Source organism: Rana temporaria, chromosome 13, assembly GCF_905171775.1.
Source record: "Rana temporaria chromosome 13, aRanTem1.1, whole genome shotgun sequence".
Taxonomy (NCBI): Eukaryota; Metazoa; Chordata; class Amphibia; order Anura; family Ranidae; genus Rana; species Rana temporaria.
Genome location: NC_053501.1, coordinates 8,268,400 through 8,289,939, shown reverse-complemented (window position 1 = coordinate 8,289,939; position 21,540 = coordinate 8,268,400). Strand labels below are relative to the sequence as shown.

The following is a 21,540-nucleotide window of genomic DNA, read 5'->3' as shown; positions in this document are numbered from 1 at the left end:
GCCCCATACAACAACAGAGACATTAAAATGCGATCCTTGTTTGCCATTTCATCTGCACATGATTGGATAACTGAAGGGCAGGGCTGGACTGGGACAAAAATTTGGCCCTGGAATTCATCCAGACCGGCCCACTTTGACAGGTCTCTCCCACAGTGGCCGGACAACTCCCGTACCCCCCCCGGCCACCCAAGCCCCCTCTCCCCCTTTATTAGAGTAGAACGGCTGGCACTGGTACTCTTGTAGGCAATACCAGTGGGGAAGCTAGACATTATTTCTCCCGGGGAAAAGAATCAGTTTGGTGCCCCCCCCCCTCATGGGACAAGATTAGGCAGAAGTGAGAAACTCCCAGGCCGCTGTCACTGAAGCCGGCCCACTGAGCCATCGGCCCACCGGGAAACTCCCTGTAGTCCCAATGGCCAGTCCATCCCTGCTGAAGGGAATAGTCATACAATTTCCACGTGAACATTCTCAATTTCAACTCCCTTAGTAAATCTTCACGATCACATCTACACATTACTAACAGAGCTAATATCAGCAACTAGATCTATCTACAGTCTACGGAGAATTTACAGCCGGTACCTGGATCAGATGCTCAGAACTTGTCTCCTTGGGAAGCATTAGAAGAAAATGAGAAAGATTGGACCAAGGCAAAGAAGAACCAACAATTTCATAACTGCTTTGTCAGGAAAAAGTTCAGTTTTTAACATTTCTGTAGCCTGCAGAAGAGATATTTCACAAAGATGATAGTCTGTGCACCTTACCACCAAATGGTCACAAGTAGCATGAGAGAGTAGACCTTAAAGCAGAGTTCCGGCCACAATTTCACTTTTTAAATATAAATACCCCTGTAATACACAAGCTTAATGTATTCTAGTAAAGTTAGTCTGTAAACTAAGGTCCGTTTTGTTAGGTTGTTACAGCATTTAGACACTTTATAAAATAGAAATTGACTGGGGCCATCTTAAGTGTGGGCATCATGAAGCCAGACTGTATGACTTCCTGGATTTCAGCCTTGCAGATCTCGCACATGCTCAGTGCTGCACAAGCAATGTAATAGGTTTCAGATCAGGTTTCAGCACCTGTACTGTCCAAGTCACGTGATTCTTCGAGACTGGGGAGTGCACAGACTCCTGGAAAGTTACACCCACTACATTCCCAGGAGTCTGTGCGGTGTAGGTTAGGAAGCATTAAGCACCTAGGTGCAGGAAGTGGGAAGATTAACTATTCTGCCTAGCAACAACACTTTGAAGGCATCTAAAAAAAAAAAAAAAATTTCTTAAAGGACTAATGACATTTTTTTAAAACTACTGATGTAATGTTATATTTATGGGTGGAACTCCACTTTAAAGTGGGAGGTCCAACAATTTTTTTTTTAAATCACCCCCATGAAGGTCGCAACTAATCCTATACATAACGGTATGAGTAATATTTGTAGTTTATAGAATTATTTTCCAAAAACTGACTCTGCTCTCCCCAGCAAGCAGGCTCCCATCTTCAGTGTGGGCATCTGAAGCCCATTCGTTGCTCCTTCCGGGGAATATGGCGCTACTGGCTACCCAGCATGTACCTCCCAATCTCACGCATATGGTTCAGAGCACAGGGCACTCATTGTTACTCATTGGCAGATGCCCATGGACTCTCCTGGGATTGATGACACTCGTACCCCAGGAGCCAATGGGTGGGCAGACATGACAGCGGAAGATTTGGATTAAAAAATAAAAGTGGCGAATGTACCTGCACTTGTCCATTTTTTGAAATTCTTATAATGTACTGTACTTTCGCTGTTCTTTCTTCTTTTTCATTTTCACTTTGAAAACAATAAAATTTATATTTGAAAAAAATAAATAAATTAAAGTGTAAAAAAATATCTGGAACTCCGCTTTAATGACTAACTACAGGCTGGGAAAACCGCCCTTGTATCACACACCCCCATTTCAAAGGCCAAATACAGGCTGGGAGGACCGTCTTTGGATTACCCCCCCTTTTCCCCCATTATATCAAAGAATAGATCTTAAAAACCAACTCCTTGCTGGAAAGGCCGCATTTGGATTCCCCCCCCCCCTTTCCCATCATATCAAAGAATAGATCTTAAAGACAAACTTCAGGCTGGGAAAAGCGTCCTTGGATCACCCCCCCTTTACCAAAGAATAGACCAACTATGGGCTGGGAAGACAGCCCTTGGATCACCCCACCCCCCTCGCCCCAATCATATCAAAGAGTAGACCTTAAAGCGGGGGTTCACCCAAAAAAAATTGTTAACATTAAATTCAGGCGAGTTGTGATAATGACATTACGCTGTTTTTTTTTTTTTTAAATCCTTGCCGTGCATACCGTTTTATATATATATGTTCACCGCGGCTTCCGGTATAATCTGCGGGACTGGGCGTTCCTAATTGATTGACATGCTTCCGACCGGCGCATGCAGCGCGTCACGAGTTGCCGAAAGATGCCGGATTGCGAGTCGGCTCTATACGGCGCCTGCGCACCGACGTTCGGCTTCTTTCGGCAACTTGTGACGCGATGTATGCGCCGGTCGGAAGCATGTCAATCAATTAGGAACGCCCAGTCCCGCAGATTATACCCGGAAGCCGCGGTGAACATATATATATATATAAAACAGGATGTACGGCAAAAAAAAAAAACGGCCTAATGTCATTATCATAACTCGCCTGAATGTAATGTTAAAACATTTTTTTTGGGTGAACCCCCGCTTAAGGCTGCATTCACACCTGAGCGTAGCTTGTTTTTTCGGGCGTTTTTTTCCGGCGTTTTGTCACGCGTATTCATGCGTATTTGCACGTTTGCATACAGCGTCGTCCGACGTTTTTGTACTTCGACGTTTTTTATTTTAGCCAATAGGATAAATGATCATCTTTTCATCACTTGTTGCTATGTTGGTAGATTTTATTTATCTTCTGCCTGGGTGAAATGTCCTATTGATCAAAGCGATAAAAAACACCCGTAGCAAACGCTCGTTGTCGCGCTAGTCGCTTGAATCGAGCGTTTCCCATTACTTTCTATAGGAAATACAAACGCTCAAAAACGCCCAAACCACCTGATTCGCGCGACAAAAAAGGGTCCAGAACTTATTTGAGCTTCAGGCGTTCGACGTCAGGCGTTTTGGAGTGGAGATGTGAACCGTCTACATAGAGAATAATGTATTTTTTCCCCTCTAGCGTTTTGGAGCGTCGCGCTTCAGGCAACAAAACGCTCAGGTGTGAATGCAGCCTTAAAGACCAGCTACAGGCTATGAAGGCTGCGCTTGGATCACCCCCCCCCCCCCCCCCATCCCAATCATATCAAAGAGTAGACCTTAAAGACCAACTACAGTCTGGGAAGACCGCCCTTGGATCACCCCCGTATCAAAGAATAGTACGCCCATTTATTTTTAACAGGCTCACAATAGATCATGGGCTAAAAAAGAAATAAATAAAATATTCACGTCAGGTGCTTTTTTTTTTTTTTTTGCAAATCTCTGCATATTGGGGTGCCATTAACAAATAATTCTAATGCACCTCAAAGCACATACTCCATCCCATAGGTGTGCACAGCCTATTGCATTAGGGTGTGCATCCCAAAGTTCAATTTGGGGTGCATATTTGTGTGTGTGTGTGTGCGCGCGCATGTGTATATATAGTGATGGTGTCAGTAGGGCAGAGATTGGCGTTTTTTTTTTTTTTTTTAAGGAACCCAGTTAGGGGGCTTTAGTGAAATATCAGGGGTCTAAACTTGAGGAATCTGCACCACATGGGGTGATTAGGGTGTGCCCAGTCACACCTGCCACACCTATGCTCCATCCACTGCTGTTGTACTGAACAGTAGCAAGAACAAGCGTGACTGAGGTCTTAACCTTTTCCACGAGATGTTTAAGTTCAGAGCGCCGGGCCGCTGATTAGCAAATGAGTTCTCTCTGCGCTCACGGGGCTGCTGAGCTGCATGCTAAATGCTTCATTGCGTGTTCGCAGCCAGAGAGGCGACTCAAGCAGAAAGCAGCATCTCCCCAAATATCCCGTGTACAGTCTACATGTTCTCTGCTCTGTGCATCCAAAATATCCCGTGTACAGTCTACATGTTCTCTGCTCTGTGCATCCAAAATATCCCGTGTACAGTCTACATGTTCTCTGCTCTGTGCATCCAAAATATCCCGTGTACAGTCTACATGTTCTCTGCTCTGTGCATCCAAAATATCCCGTGTACACAGTCTACATGTTCTCTGCTCTGTGCATCCAAAATATCCCGTGTACAGTCTACATGTTCTCTGCTCTGTGCATCCAAAAATATCCCATGTACAGTCTACATGTTCTCTGCTCTGTGCATCCAAAATATCCCGTGTACAGTCTACATGTTCTCTGCTCTGTGCATCCAAAATATCCCGTGTACAGTCTACATGTTCTCTGCTCTGTGCATCCAAAATATCCCGTGTACAGGTCTACATGTTCTCTGCTCTGTGCATCCAAAATATCCCGTGTACAGTCTACATGTTCTCTGCTCTGTGCATCCAAAATATCCCGTGTACAGTCTACATGTTCTGTGCATCCAAAATATCCCGTGTACAGTCTACATGTTCTCTGCTCTGTGCATCCAAAATATCCCGTGTACACAGTCTACATGTTCTCTGCTCTGTGCATCCAAAATATCCCGTGTACAGTCTACATGTTCTCTGCTCTGTGCATCCAAAATATCCCGTGTACAGTCTACATGTTCTCTGCTCTGTGCATCCAAAATATCCCGTGTACAGTCTACATGTTCTCTGCTCTGTGCATCCAAAATATCCCGTGTACACAGTCTACATGTTCTCTGCTCTGTGCATCCAAAATATCCCGTGTACAGTCTACATGTTCTCTGCTCTGTGCATCCAAAATATCCCGTGTACAGTCTACATGCTCTCTGCTCTATGCATCCAAAATACCCCGTGTGTACAGTCTACATGTTCTCTGCTCTGTGCATCCAAAATATCCCGTGTACAGTCTACATGCTCTCTGCTCTATGCATCCAAAATACCCCGTGTGTACAGTCTACATGTTCTCTGCTCTGTGCATCCTGGCAACACTCCTTCAAGGTCATCTCTCAAGGTCAGAGCAGAAATGCTGCACATAACATACACAAAAGGAAAGACTACTGTTCTATTGTTATATACGAGGCTTAGAGAATCACAATATTCAGTGGAGAACATAAAAGACAGCTGCAGTATTCTCAAAGTGAGGATACTCCCATTTATCCCCATCAGGTCCACCAGTACATTTTTCAGGTGGACCTGATCGTTCTCCCCCCCCCCCCCATGGGTTTTACACCCGCCTGCCTCCAGTCTGATCCTGTCCACAAAAAAACAAAATACACACAGGAAGGGGATCTGTCCTCCTCTGTCTAGGTGTATCAGAGGGCACTCAGGTATAAACAGACAGTCTGCTTACACCCAACCGCCCAGAGAACACAGTAGGCTCAGTCCATGTTCACTCTACATAAACTGGAGCAGACATCGTCATCTGGGGCAGATCGGATCAGCGGCCGTCATCTGGGGCAGATCGGATCAGCGGCCGTCATCTGGGGCAGATCGGATCAGCTGGGGCAGATCGCAACAGCGGCCGTCATCATGGGGCAGATACGATCAGCAGCCGTCATCTGTGGCAGATCCGATCAGCAGCCGTCATCTGGGGCAGATCAGTCATCAGAGCAATCGCCCAACAACTCTGCTCTGATCAGCAGACAGGTCCCCTATTGATCATAACAGAGTCGGCCCCATGTGAAGGGGGCCTTAGGCCTGAGTCACACCTATTCAGGAAGCAATTGCTGCATTTTCCCAGTGCGTTTTGTATGCATTTTCAAACCTCAAAAGGCAGAGCTGTACAACGCAACCCTCAATGCTGCACAACGCAACCCTCAATGTTGCACAATGCACCCCTCCACAACGCAATGCAACCCTCCACGCTGCATAATGCAACCTCAAAACGCAGAGCTGCACCCTCAATGCTGCATAATGCAACCTTCCACAACACAGAGCTGCACAACGCAACCCCCCGCGCTTCAAAACGCAACCCTCCGCGCTGCACAACGCAACCCCAAAACGCAGAGCTGTACAACGCAACCCTCCACGCTGCACAACGCAACCCCACAACACAGAGCTGCACAACGCCACCCTCAATGCTGCACAACGCAACCCCACACATTTTCTCTGATGAATCCCCTGATTGTTTGGGGCACCCAGAAAAAAAACTTATCCGGTGAAGAAAAGGTGAGTGCTGCCATCAGTCCTGTGTCATGCCAAAAGTAAAGTCTCCTGAGACCATTCATTTGTGGGGGCTTCTCAGCCAAGGGAGTGGGAGGGTCACTCGCGATTTCCCCAAGAACACAGCCATGAATAAAGAATGGTACAAAAACATCCTCCGAGAGCAACTTCTCCCAACCATCCAAGGACAGTTTGGTGAGGAACAATGCCTTTTCCAGCATGATGGAGCTCCCCAGACCTTAATCCCATTGAGAACTTCTGGTCAATCCCGAAGAGGCGGGTGAACAAAAAGAAAAAAAAAAACCTCCACAAATTCTGACAAACTCCAAGTATTAAATATGCAAGAATGGGGGGGGGCGACCATCAGTCAGGATGTGGGATGGAAGTTGATTGACAGCACGTCGGGGGTGGGGAATTACTGGGGTCTTGGTTAAAAAAAAGAAAAAGGGTCAACAATGCAAATTTTGACTCTTTCCATAAACTTCATGTCATTATCAATAAAAGCCCTTGACATTAACCACTTTGTTACTGGCCCATAGTCCAATGACGTCCTGTTTTTAAAGATGGATATCTCAGTAACGGCAGCAGCTGCTGCCACAACTGAGGTATCCATCTTTAGTGCCGACGGTCCTGTACACGATAACGGCGGTCTCCGCGGCGAATTCACCGCGAGATCGCCGTTATCGGTGGCGGGAGAGGGGCCCCCCCCCTCCCGCCGCTGTCCCGCGCCCTCCGCCGCTTACCGGAGCCGTCGGTAGCGGCGGAGGGGATCGCGATCATCCGGCAGCTGAGCGGGGACGAGACTGAAGGAAAAATCTCCTTCGCCCGTCCCCCATAGCTCTGCTGGGCGGAAGTGACGTCAAAACGTCAGTCCCGCCCAGCCTCTTAAAGAAACATTTTTTTTTTTGTCATTTGAAAAAATGACATTTCCAAATTTTTTAATTTTTTTTTGCATTTAAGCCCAAATATTAGATCTGAGGTCTTTTTGACCCCAGATCTCATATTTAAGAGGACCTGTCATGCTTTTTTCTATTACAAGGGATGTTTACATTCCTTGTAATAGGAATAAAAGTGATAATTTTTTTATTTTTTTTTATTTCAGTGTTAAAAATTGTAAAATAATTAAAAATAAATGTGAAAAGCAAAAAAAACATTTTTTAAAGCGCCCCGTCCCGACGAGCTCGCGCGTAGAAGCGAACGTATACGCGAGTAGCGCCGACATATGAAAACGGTATTCAAACCACACAAGTGAGGTATCGCCGCGATCGTTAGAGCGAGAGCAATAATTCTAGCCCTAGGCCTACTCTAACTCAAAAAATGCAGCCTGTAGAATTTTTTAAACGTCGCCTATCAAGATTTTTAAGGGTAAAAGTTTGACGCCATGCCACGAGCGGGCGCAATTTTTAAGCGTGACATGTTGGGTATCATTTTACTCGGCGTAACATTATCTTTCACAATATATAAAAAAATTGGGCCAAATTTATTGTTGTGTTATTTTTTAATTTAAAAAAGTGAATTTTTTCCCAAAAAAAGTGCGCTTGTAAGACCGCTGCGCAAATACGGTGTGACAAAAAGTATTGCAATGACTGCCATTTTATTCTCTAGGGTGTTAGAAAAAAATATATATATAATGTTTGGGGGTTTTAAGTAATATTCTAGCAAAAAAAACTGTTTTAGTCTCGTAAACACTGAATCTGAAAAACAGGCTCGGTAACGAAGTGGTTAATGCCGCGTACACACGCCTGGAATTTCCCACAACAAATGTTCCATGGGAGCTTTTGGTCAGAAATTCCGACCGTGTGTAGGCGCCATCGGACATTTGTTTGCGACGGGTTCTCAAATTTTCCGACAACAAAATCCGTTCTCGTAAATTCTGATTGTGTGTGGACAATTCCGGTTGTATGTATCATACTAGATGTAAATAAAACTGGGTGTATATATATATCATATCTGGTGTATATAGGACTGGGTGTATAGATCATACTAGGTGTATATATAGTACTCGGTGTATATATATATATCATACTAGGTGTATATAGGGCTAGGTGTATATATAGTACTCTGTGTATATAAAACTGGGTGTATATATCATACTAGGTGTATATACATGGGCGTGCGTTCCATAGGGCAAGGGGGGGCAATTGACCCCCCCTGGAAAATCAAGAAGGTGTTGAAGAGTCTCGCGGCTGTGGGCTGTCTGAGCAGTCCCGGGTCGGATGTCACACAGACACAGCGAGCAGAGTGAAGCCACCTCCCCCTCCAGTGTTTGTGTACACAGGGAACCTGCTGTGCCCATGCCGTGCTGATGGCCGATCTGAGGTACTGAATGGGATGGGGGGGGGGGGGGGTCTGTCTGTGCTGAAGGGGGGGGTTTGTGCTGAATGGGGGTCCATCTGTGCTGAAGGGGGGGGGGGGGGGGCTGTGCAGAATGGGGGGGCTGTACTGAAGCGGGAGTCCATCTGTGCTGAATGGAGGGGGGTCTGTGCTGAATGGAGGGGGGGGGGTCTGTGCTGAATGGAGGGGGGGGGGGGGGGGTCTGTGCTGAATGGAGGGGGGGGGGGGTCTGTGCTGAATGGGGGGGGGGGGGTCTGTGCTGAATGGAGGGGGGGGTCTGTGCTGAATGGAGGGGGGGTCTGTGCTGAATGGAGGGGGGGGGGTCTGTGCTGAATGGAGGGGGGGGGTCTGTGCTGAATGGAGGGGGGGGTCTGTGCTGAATGGAGGGGTCTGTACATTCTCTAGGCTATATTTATATGGGCATGGAGTGAAGCTAAATTATGTCAAGAGCTATTTCACACTGCCAGCGTTATCGGTAAAGCACCGCTTTACCATCGTTTTAGCTGAGTTATTTGGCCACTAGCAGGGTGCTTTTAACCCTTGCTAGCGTTTGAAGAAAGGGTGCGACTGTGTATTGCCGCTGCGGAAGCGCCCCCCCCCCCCCCTGAAAAATGTCAGCGGACGCCCATGTGTATATATATCATACTAGGTGTATATATATAGTACTCTCTGTATATAGTACTGGGTGTATTTACTATACTAGGTGTATATATAGTACTCTCTGTATATAGGACTGGTGTATATATAGTACTCTCTGTATATAGTACTGGGTGTATTTACTATACTAGGTGTATATATAGTACTCTGTGTATATATCATACTACTAGGTGTATATATAGTACTCTCTGTATATAGGACTGGGTGTATATATAGTACTCTCTGTATATAGGACTGGTGTATATATAGTACTCTCTGTATATAGTACTGGGTGTATTTACTATACTAGGTGTATATATAGTACTCTGTGTATATATCATACTACTAGGTGTATATATAGTACTCTCTGTATATAGGACTGGGTGTATATATAGTACTCTCTGTATATAGGACTGGGTGTATATATAGTACTCTCTGTATATAGGACTGGGTGTATATATAGTACTCTCTGTATATAGGACTGGGTGTATATATAGTACTCTCTGTATATAGGACTGGGTGTATATATAGTACTCTCTGTATATAGGACTGGGTGTATATATAGTACTCTCTGTATATAGGACTGGGTGTATATATAGTACTCTCTGTATATAGGACTGGGTGTATATATAGTACTCTCTGTATATAGGACTGGGTGTATATATAGTACTCTGTGTGTATATATATATATATATATATATATATATATATATATATAGTACTGGGTGTATATATCATACTAGGTGTATATATAGTACTCTCTGTATATAGGACTGGTGTATATATAGTACTCTCTGTATATAGGACTGGGTGTATATATCATACTAGGTGTATATATAGTACTCTCTGTATACAGGACTGGGTGTATATATAGTACTCTCTGTATATAGTACTGGGTGTATATATAGTACTCTCTGTATATAGGACTGGGTGTATACATCATACTAGGTGTATATATAGTACTCTCTGTATATAGGACTGGGTGTATATATAGTACTCTCTGTATATAGGACTGGGTGTATATATAGTACTCTGTGTGTGTATATATATATATATATATATATATATATATAGTACTGGGTGTATATATCATACTAGGTGTATATATAGTACTCTCTGTATATAGGACTGGGTGTATATATAGTACTCTCTGTATATAGGACTGGGTGTGTATATAGTACTCTCTGTATATAGTACTGGGGTGTGTATACAGTACTCCATGTACCTGGTCATAGGGCTCTTTCTCCAGGATGCGGCCACACAGCTGGGAGCATTGCTCGAACTTCCTCCGCCGGAAGTAGCTCCAGGCCTGCAGCAGAGGCTCCATCTCTAGCCCCATCCCGGCACTCAGCGTAGGACAGTCCGGGGATCAGAGAAGCTGTAGGCCGCGTCTCTATGGAAACGGCTTTACCTCCGCATCCTCTGGGAATAGCAACCTCGGGGGGGTCCTTCCGCCGACTCCGGGCTGTCCTGCGCTCTGCCTGACTGGAGCTCGGTTTGTACCGAACACTTACAAGACGCTGCCTGTGCCCTTTTTTTTGCGCGTACTTGAGAAGGCAGGTCCTCGTGCTCGGGTCACGTATCAGAGGGGGGAAAAGACATCATTAGGAACAGGCAGCTCTCAGGCCACCCTCCTGTCACTAAGATGGTAAAGAGATACAATGTATCATCAGCCTGGGATCTGATCTCTAGAATAACAACAATGTATTCATTCCCAGAGTAACCAATCACAATGGGGCTCATTTCAAACTCTGGACATTTGAAAGCTGTTGTTATGGGAAACAAGAAAATAATCTTATAAAAGAACACTGTTCATGATTGTAGAGAGACTCTCCTATAATAATCATTGTGTGGCGCGGCCATTGCGCCCTGTTGGTACTGCGCGTGCCCCATTCATTCCTATAGGAAAGCCGTACACATGGCAACCTGTAGCTATCCATAGTAGTACGGCTCATCAGTAGGAATATATATGGTGGGAGCACACAACAATAACAGGATGCGGTGGGAACACATTTCGTGAAATGGCGGTGTGTTCGGCTACATTCACGTAAAATTGCGTGCATTCCCACAGGGCTGGACTGGGTCAAAAATTTGGCCCTGGACTTCATCCAGACTGGCCCACTATGACAGGTCACTCCCACAGCGGCCTGACAACTCGCGCACCCCCCCGGTCACCCAAGCCCCCTCTCCCCCTTCACTAGCCGTTTTACTTTATTAGAGTAGAACGGCTTGTACTGGTACTCTTATTGTACTGGTACTTTACCCCTCAAATTTCCCCTCCAGATCCACCCTCCTGGGACAAATTGCTCCCCCCCCCAAAAAAAACAAAAAATCCCCTCCTAGCCCAAAAAAAACTCAATCATCCCTACTTGCTGCTCAAATTCCCCCCCCCCCCCCCCAAAAAAAATCCCCCCTGAATTAAGGTGACCAGATTTTTAAAATGAAATCCGGGGACATATTTTTTCTTTACTATTATTGGTAAACAATCAGCGACTCTCTGCTCGTCGCCGCCCGCCTCACAGCCTCTCGAGTCTTACTCTTCGGGCCCCCGGCTACTACTGGATGGGGAGCGGAGGAAGATCACTCCGCCAGGGAAGGAGATAGGCAGGCGGCTGGCTGGGACTTGAGCCAAGGCAGAAGAACATGCGAGCGGAGCTGAATGGGCATGCGCCCGAAACTGAAGAAATATTCCCTCCAGCACATGATCATCAGAAAGGGGCACAGATAATGGGAAAAATACAACCCCCCTATGCTAGTAGGCACGGCGGAGCGGGGGTGTGTAATTCAATTTTTTTTATTTTAATTCTGCACTGACTGTCTTTGAAATTGCCCCTGCCCCTTATAAAATCCAAACTGGGGACAAAACCGGGGACAGACTTGGTCCAGGGACAGTGTCCTCAATCAGGGGACTGTCCCCTGAAACTGGGGATGTCTGGTCACCCTACCCTGAAACCCCCCCCAAGGAAAGATTTCCCCTCCAAGCACAAAACAACTCTCATTCATCCATCCTTGCTCAAATTCCACCCTTCCCTCCCCAAAACAAAATCCCCTCCCTCAACCATATCACCTAGCAGAACCACCCCCCTCCCCTCCCCTCAATCATCTCTACTTGCTCAAATTCCACTCCCCCCCCCCTTTACCATATCACCTAGCACACAACCCCCCAGCACAAATCAGATCCTCCCTTCTAACAAAAAGTCCCCCGATCTTCCCCTACTAGAACAATTCATACCTCCACCACCCCTAAATCCCCCCTCCTACCACAAATCCCCTTCCCCCTCTATCATATCACCTCTTCTACCACAAAATCAAATTCCCCCTCCCAACACAAATCTGCTAGAATCACCACTTCTAGCGCCCCTAAATTCCCCCTCTCAACACAAATCTCCTCCCCCAATCTTCTTAGCAGACCCCCCCCCCCATCTCACATAATACCACAGTGCCCAGGGCTTCCATGTAGGTGCAACGGAACAATCGCGCACAATGCAGGTGGCTGCAGCATTTGGGGGGGGGGGGGTTTAAAAAAAAAAGGCAGTCAGGAAGCAACATATTGCCTCCTCACTGTCTGTCAAATGTCTCTGAAAAGCAGCAGTCCTTGCCACTAGTGTTAAGGAGTCCTAATAAACAGAAAAGGGGATTGGGGTTCACATACCCTTTAAGGATTCTCTAGTTGCTGCCAGATTGCCGGGGCGATGAAGACCCTTTCCTGTAACCCGAGGAGTGGATGAAGCCCCCCGAGGTTCATCTCAGAAGGTCTCGGCCTGCATGGGAAGTCTGATTGTGAAGTATGAAATTTCATGGATCTCTCCGGATTATTATTTTCCAGGTATGATCAGCGGGGTCAGGTGTCGCCCTCCTGCAATCTGGAGCTCAGGTGTGTTCAAACTGACTCCTCCACCTCTCACAAGACGCATTGTAATGACTCAGGTGAGGTAGGTTTCTTGTACACCTTCTCTGCGATCACTCTCCACTTCTGTATGTGTGTTTGTGCAAATTTTCTGTGTATTTATATGTGTTTTCAGTGCATTTTTGTGATTATTATATACTATGTGTGTATATATATATATTGTGTGCCTGTGTGTGTATACTGTGTGGCCCCATAATCTATTACCTTGGCGCCCCATAATCTATTACCTTGGCGCCCCATAATCTCCTGTTGCCCAGGGGGGCCCCATAATCTCCTGTTGCCCGGGGGGGCCCCATAATCTCCTGTTGCCCGGGGGGCCCCCATAATCTCCTGTTGCCTGGGGGGGGCCCCCATAATCTCCTGTTGCCTGGGGGGGCCCCCATAATCTCCTGTTGCCTGGGGGGGGCCCCCATAATCTCCTGTTGCCTGGGGGGGCCCCCATAATCTCCTGTTGCCTGGGGGGGGCCCCCATAATCTCCTGTTGCCGGGGGGGGCCCCCATAATCTCCTGTTGCCTGGGGGGGCCCCCATAATCTCCTGTTGCCCGGGGGGGCCCCCATAATCTCCTGTTGCCCGGGGGGGCCCCCATAATCTCCTGTTGCCCGGGGGGGCCCCCATAATCTCCTGTTGCCCGGGGGGGCCCCATAATCTCCTGTTGCCCGGGGGGGCCCCATAATCTCCTGTTGCCCGGGGGGGCCCCATAATCTCCTGTTGCCTGGGGGGGCCCCCATAATCTCCTGTTGCCTGGGGGGGCCCCCATAATCTCCTGTTGCCTGGGGGGGGGCCCCCATAATCTCCTGTTGCCTGGGGGGGCCCCCATAATCTCCTGTTGCCTGGGGGGGGGCCCCCATAATCTCCTGTTGCCTGGGGGGGCCCCCATAATCTCCTGTTGCCTGGGGGGGGCCCCCATAATCTCCTGTTGCCTGGGGGGGGGCCCCCATAATCTCCTGTTGCCCGGGGGGGCCCCCATAATCTCCTGTTGCCCGGGGGGCCCCCATAATCTCCTGTTGCCCGGGGGGGCCCCCATAATCTCCTGTTGCCCGGGGGGGCCCCCATAATCTCCTGTTGCCCGGGGGGCCCCCATAATCTCCTGTTGCCCGGGGGGGCCCCCATAATCTCCTGTTGCCCGGGGGGGCCCCATAATCTCCTGTTGCCTGGTGGGGGGCCCCATAATCTCCTGTTGCCTGGTGGGGCCCCCATAATCTCCTGTTGCCTGGTGGGGCCCCCATAATCTCCTGTTGCCTGGGGGGGCCCCCATAATCTCCTGTTGCCTGGGGGGGCCCCCATAATCTCCTGTTGCCCGGGGGCCCCATGAGTTGTCAGTCCGCCCCTGAGTGCCACCTATCAGTGCCCATCAGTGCTGCATATTAATGCCTCCTCATCATTGCCACCTACCAGTGCTGCATATTAATGCCTCCTCATCATTGCGACCTCAGTGCCACCTACCAGTGCTGCATATTAATGCCTCACCATTGCCACCTCAGTGCCCATTTGAGCTGCATATTGGTGCCTCCTCCTCCTTGATACTTTATTAGTGACCATCAGTGCTGTCTCATCAGTGCCGCCTCATTAGTTCCCATCAGTGAAAGGGAAAAATTACTTGTTTACACCTTTTTTTTTTTTTTTACCAGAAACTAAGAAAAATATATATGTTTAACTGTGAGATGTCGGAATTTATTGACAGGTCCTCTTTGATGTACATTTGTAGCACGCATTTGTCTTGCATTGTTCTTCATTTATGATACACATTTGGTTTTGTTTGCATTTTAATCCACGTGCGTCGGGATGTCGTAGACTGGGAATTTTGTCACAGCGGTGTAATGAGGTGGAGAACTATCTCTCCCCATCTCCAGCCTGTCACTCACTGTCACACCGACCCCGGCACACCGACATCGCTCCCTCTCATCGGCTGCTAATGAGATGTGACGGCTTCTTCACTGCAGATACGACTATCTTCTCCGATCGCATCCTTCCTGCTGCCAGTCAGGCTCGGCCTCTCTCCTTCCATTAAAGGGGGCGCTGTTGTAGCATCTTATACGTGATGCTGGGAGGGGGTATGCTTCCATCAAACGTGAAACATGACGGGGTACCTACCTGCAGAGCCAGTGGTACGCCTAATCCTGGAAGTGTTCTTCAGCCTGGAGTGGCCGGTGTGCTCATCATGTGACAGGTCCTGTGTCATTATGACATCATCATACACACAGAGCTTCAAAAATGCAGCCGTTACAGTTGTTGAGCTTCTTTTTTTTTTTCGCCTGCAGAAGCCCCTTCTATGTAAGCCTATGGGACAGGTCACCTAGAGCCCAGGCCAACATGCCAAATTGCGACCCCCCCCCCCCCCCCCAAGATGTATAAGCATTATGTTTCAGCAAAAATCCCCCCACCCTCAAAGAAAAAAATCGAGCACTATTCTGCTTGCTTACCCCCTCTTCCCTTCTGCTGAAAACCCCTTCCCAGCACAAATCCACCCCCCCCGTACTAACCCCCCTACCCCCCCCCCAACACAAATTCTCCCCAATCCCCATCCTAGCCCCAAAATACCCCCCAATCATCCCTGCTAGCTAGCACAACCCCCACCCCCCCCCTCCTTTTGTGGCAATTTATGGGTACAGTGGCTGCGCTCAATGTTTTTTTTTTTTTTTCGGTTTGCGTCCCCCCCAGAAATTTTGAGCACCCCAGCCGGCACTGCTCTCGGCCAATCGGGAAGCGACTCCTGGGACTCGATTAGGACTTCATGTTCTGCCTGGAGGAGAACGTGGAGGAGAATGGCCCGGCTCTTCATTCCCCCCTGCCTCCTATGTTAAAGGGGTTGTAAACCCTCAAGTTTTTTTCAGCTTAATGCATTCTATGCTATTCGTTTCTAGCCGCCCCCTCGCGATCGCTCCCCGGAGCTAAAGAACGGGGAGAGCCGTATGTAAACACAGCTTCCCCGTGCTTCACTGTGGCGGCGTCATCGATCGTGTGTTTCCTTTTATAGGGAGACACAATCGATGACGTCACACCTACAGCCACACCCCCCTACAGTTGTAAACACACACTAGGTGAAACATAACTCCTTTAGCGCCCCTTGTGGTTAACTCCCAAACTGCAACTGTCATTTTCACTATAAACAATGCAATTTAAATGCATTTTTTGCTGTGAAAATGACAATGGTCCCAAAAATGTGTCAAAATTGTCCGAAGTGTCCGCCATAATGTCGCAGTGACGAAAAAAATTGCTGATCGCCGCCTTTAGTAGTAAAAAAATAAATAAAAATTGAATAAAAATGCAATAAAACTATCCCCTATTTTGTAAACACTATAAATTTTGCGCAAACCAACCAATAAACGCTTATTGCGATTTTTTTTTTTTTTTTTTTTTTTTACCAAAGATAGGTAGAAGAATGCATATCGGCCTAAACTGAGAAAAAATAATGTTTTGTTTTTTTTTATATATTTTTGGGGGATATTAATTATAGCAAAAATTGTCGCTCTATTTTAGTTTAAAGCGCAAAAAATCAAAACCGCAGAGGTGATCAAATACCACCAAAAGAAAGCTCTATTTGTGGGGAAAAAAGGGCGCCAATTGTGTTTGGGAGCCACGTCGCACGACCGCGCAATTGTCAGTTAAAGCGACGCAGTGCCGATTTGTAAAAAGGGGCCTGGTCCTTTAGCTGCATTTTGGTCCGGGGCTTAAGTGGTTAAGGTAAAAACAATTTAGGCTTTAAAACCACGCCCCCAAAAAACGCATGTATTACCACAATGTACCAGGATGCCAAGGTCCGTGTCTATTTCTATTTCTTGATTTTATTTTATTTTTTCTCTCTTGGGCTGAATCTATAGGGTAAGAGAGGCAAGGGTTAAACCTTTGATTTCCCCCCCCCCCCATTAATGCAGTAATAAGTATGTGTGTCGCGTCTTCATTGTGTGCCACTCCATTCCCTGATGATTCCGTTTGCTGTGTCTCTGATTGCGTGATTCCTGGTGCGTTAAATGTTATCATTCCTGTTTCGTACGCGCTCCTTCCCACTGAACCGAGGACTGCCGCCGCTGCACGCAAAACTCGCGTTAACCCTCTCTGCTCCTTAATGTTACATTGTAACCAGCTTTCAGCCTCACATTCCTCCAACTCTTCACCTGATGCTTGATATTCCTGGGGATATAGGGCCTATGGCCAATAGGCAGAGCCAGATTTAGACCTTGGGGGGGGGGGGGGGGGGTGGCCTGCTGGGGCACCTAGGGTTTGGGGGGGGGGGGGTGCCTTATACACAGAATTGGTTTACATTCTCAATGAGTGTCACAGTTTTTTAACCAGTTCAGGTCCACCCCATAGCAGTTTTAGGCCCCTTTCACATTGAGGCGTTTTTCATGCGGTACAGCGCTAAAAATAGCGCTGCTATACCACATGAAAAAATCGTGCCCTGCAGGCTTCAATGTGAAAGCCCGAAGGCTTATACACTGAAGCGGGGCGCTAGCAGGACCGCTCCAAAAGTCCTGCTAGCCGCATCTTTGGAGCGGTATAGGAGCGGGGTATTTACCGCTCCTATACCGCGCCTTCCCATTGAAATCAATGGGAAACTGCGGTAATACCGCCCGCAATGCGCCTCTACAGAGGCGCATTGCGTGCGGTATTAACCCATTATTGGCCGCTAGCGGGGGTTAAAACCGCACCGCTAGTGGCCGAATATCGCGTTAAATACGACGGTATAGCGGCGCTAAAAATAGCACGGCTATACCGTCACCGCACCTCCACTGCCCAATGTGAAAGGGGCCTTATTGCTACAGAGCAGAACATGTGCACCAGATCACGTGTGTGTATCAGTTGCGTCTGGTGCTCAAATTTTTTTGGAGGGGGCGTAAACAAACTGTGCCCATCAAACGCCGCCAGTTTGCCCCCCCTCCCCAAATGTAGCCAGTTTGACCCCCCCCCAAATGTAGCCAGTTTGCCCCCCCCCGCCCCCCCTGCCCTTACTCTCCTCGGGTCGGCGCCGTCCTCCTCCATGCTCCTTCCGCTCCCTAGACGTCCTCTCCCATCCTCGATGTCGCTTCAGCCAATCAGGTGACTGGTAACCAGACCCGGTGCACCTGATTGGCTGAGAGGCGGGTCAGTGTAAGACCCCCTTTCACACTGAGGAGTTTTTCAGCCGGTACAGCGCTAAAAATAGCGCTGCTATCCCGCCTGAAAAACTCCTTCACTGCCTACTCAGTGTGAAAGCCTGAGGGCTTTCACACTGAGGCGATGCGCTGGCGGGAGAGAAAAAAATCTCCTGTCAGCAGCATCTTTTGGAGCGGTGAAAAAAGCGGCATGTATACCACTCCTTCTCATTTAAAACAATGGGAAACCGCGGAAATACCGCCCGCAATGCGCCTCAGCAGAGGCATTGCGGGCAATATTAACCCTTTATCGGCCGCTAGCGGGGGTTATTACTGCCCCGCTAGCGCCCGAATCCCGTGGAAAATCCGACGGTATAGCGCCACTATTTTTAGCGGCGCTATACCGCCACCGCGGCTCCCGCCCCAGTCTGAAAGGGGCCTTAGGATGGATTCACACCTATGCATTTTTAGTGCTGCTGACGTAAATTGGCGTGAAGGGGTCCTTAGGTGGTTAAGAGGTTCTCCGGCTCCCCCCATCTCTGGCCACATGTGGTATTGCATGCAACAAATTATCTTTGTTTCCATTGACTGCTATGGGGAAACCCGCTTTGGATTACAAGCATTCTCCTGGAATGGATTATGCTTGTAATCCAAGGTTCCGCTGTATTAAAAAATAATAATTATAATAATAATAAAAAAAGCAGGAACAGATCCTCAAGCATGTGATCACATAAGGTGGGCTCTGTCTGACTTGCTGCAGCTTCTAATGCACATGGTAAGAAGCTCACAGTGTGCAGTGAAATCAGAGGAAGCCATTTCAGTCCAGGAGAGGAGCCGCTACAACTGTGCGAGACTGAAGAACAGGCCGGTCATCTATAGCTCTATTCTAGTTGGCAAAGGTCCGAGCCGGGCCCCAGAGGGCCCTAGCATGCCAGGTCACAGTTGCCTCTGCTACCTCAGTCACCCCTGTTGCTGTTATCTGACTAATGACTCTACTAAAAGACAGGCTTGTTTACTGAGAGACCGAGGAATACAATAGAGCTCCATTCCCATGGCTTAGATTAGCAGCCATCTGTCACTCATGTGCCCCTGTTCTGCTAATCATCCAGTGTCGGCTCTGTACAATGCGCAGATGGATGGATAAATGGCTCCTGTGTATGCCTGCCCTCCTATCGATTCCCAGGCAGCTCAATTTCATCCGACGCCCCATGTGAAATCCTTATTGCTGCTGGCTGTTGCATCAAGTGATGGGGGGGGGGGGGGGGGGTAGGCAGAATCCTTATCATGTGTGATCGGGAGCAGAAAGGGTCGCTATCAAGTATTATCAGGACCTGAAAGGATCCCTATCAAGTGTGATCCAGAGTAGAAAGGATCCCTGTCAAGTGATTAGGAGTAGGGAGGATCCTTATCCGTTGTAATCAGGAGTAGGAAAGATCCCTATCAAGTATTAGAAGTAGAAAGGATCCCTATAAATGATAGGAAGTAGGAAGAATCCCTGACAAGTGATCCAGAGGAGGAAGGATCCCTATTAATTGTGATCCAGGTGAGACAGGATCTCAATCAAGTGTGATCCAGGCGAGACAGGATCTCAATCAAGTGTGATCCAGGCGAGACAGGATCTCAATCAAGTGTGATCCAGGCGAGACAGGATCCCAATCAAGTGTGATCCAGGTGAGACAGGATCCCTATCACATGATCAGAAGAGGGAAGGATCCCTATCACATGATCAAGAGAGGGAATGATCCCCATCAATGGAAGTGTGATCAGGTCGCTATGTATTGTATCAGTGGCGGTACGGAAGTGAGAGGGGGCGGCGCTCCGGCGCCCTCTATGGACTCAACGCCACTGCAAAGGATGCTCAATGGTGGGTCAAGTGGCGATAGATTCGGGTAAACTTACAAAGGGCTTATGAACATTTCTTTAACCACTTAAGCCCCCGGACCATTTGGCTGCCACTTAAAAAGTGTGTGCGGTGATATCTATGTGGTTTAAAATAAGAATTGTGAATGTTCTGTAGCTGGGTGGGTGCTGTAAGATTGGGGGGGTCCTGATCATTTTGCCCAGAGAAGGGTAGTGGCTCTTGAGGGACAAAGGAAATGACAAGTAGAGACTTGCAGAAGATGTTCTGAGATTATTTCCGATGAGATGAAGAGAAGATATCCAATCTCTCGGTGTAATGAAGGTCAGACAGCAGTGCACACACTGGCCCAACACCTTCTGAGCTGTTAATAGATTGTACAGTGGTGACCATCTAATGTGAATCTGCTTGTACTGTACTCATGGAGGGTGTTGGATATTTCTGTCGATCAGCTGGCAGCTCCACTAATTGCCAAGATCCAAAGGATTCGCCAGGTGACAACGCTGTTTGTAGTAGGTGACCTGTAAAGAGTCTGTCCGCCAGTGTCCCGCGATCGTGTCACAGAACAGGGAGATCCCTATGTAAACAAGGTATTTCCCTGTTCTGCCTTGTGGCAGGACAGTGATCTGCTGCTCCCTGTGATCGTGTCACTCGTAGCCCAGCCCCCCCCCCCACAGTTAGAATCACTCCCTAGGACACACTTAAAGGGGTTGTAAAGGTTTGTTTTTATTTTTTTAAATAGGTTTCTTTAATCTAGATCAGGGGTCTCAAAACTTTTCAAACAAAGGGCCAGTTTATTGTTCTTCAGATTTTAGGCGGGCCGGCTTGTGGTCAGCGTGGGCAGAAAATCCCCCCGGGCCCAGCATCAATGAGAATAAATGGGGCCGCAGGGTTTGTGGTCTTTAGGAGGAGTAGTGCCCCTATTAGTATGAGGAATAGTCAGGGGCGGACTGACAACTCATGGGGCCCCCGGGCAATAGAAGATTATGGGGCCCCCGGGCTTACAGATGGACACCACGCCAGGAGGCAGTGCAGAGGCGGGGCAGCTAAAATCTCGGGCTTTTCACATCAAAAGCATGTCGGTTTTGGACATATCAGGGACAGATGTAAAAAAAAAAAAAAAAGATTTTTACATACTGTCCCTGGTTTTACTGAGCCTGTCAACCCTGATGGGGCCCCCTAGTGGCATGGGGCCCACGGGCAGTACCCGAGAGCCCCAATGGTCAGTCCGCCCCTGGGAATAGTATTCCATCATTGGTATCGGTGGAAGAAATGGTGCCTCCTTGTTGGTATCAGTGGGAAGAATAGTACCCCAAGGGCCGGATAAGGGCTAGCAAAGGGCCGCATCTGGTCCCCGGGCCGCAGTTTGGAGAGTAGGAGTAGGAAGAGAGTAGGAACACCAGTGACTGGGCGCCCTAGGCAGCAGTGCGCCCTAGGCGGCTGACTAGTTTGCCTAGTGGTAACACCGGCCCTGCCTATAACTGGAAGATAATTTATGGATGGACTTGCCC

The 21,540-nt window shown here is 48.0% G+C and overlaps 1 protein-coding gene across 3 annotated transcripts in view; it reads right to left on the bottom strand.

The window, feature by feature from the left end:
* Nucleotides 1-10,645, bottom strand: part of TTC8 (tetratricopeptide repeat domain 8) — a 44,039-nt gene extending 33,394 nt beyond the window's left edge. The window contains exons 1-2 of one of the 3 annotated variants that reach the window (XM_040332221.1): nucleotides 10,419-10,645; nucleotides 580-606 (exon numbers count right to left, since the gene is read on the bottom strand). In XM_040332221.1, the coding sequence (XP_040188155.1) occupies nucleotides 580-606; nucleotides 10,419-10,532 (141 nt within the window). In that variant the 5' untranslated portion in view covers nucleotides 10,533-10,645. Of the gene's footprint in view, nucleotides 1-579; nucleotides 674-10,418 lie in introns of all 3 variants that reach the window. The other 2 variants (XM_040332223.1, XM_040332222.1) reach the window with 2 other exon arrangements.
* Between the last annotated feature and the right edge of the window lie 10,895 nt (nucleotides 10,646-21,540).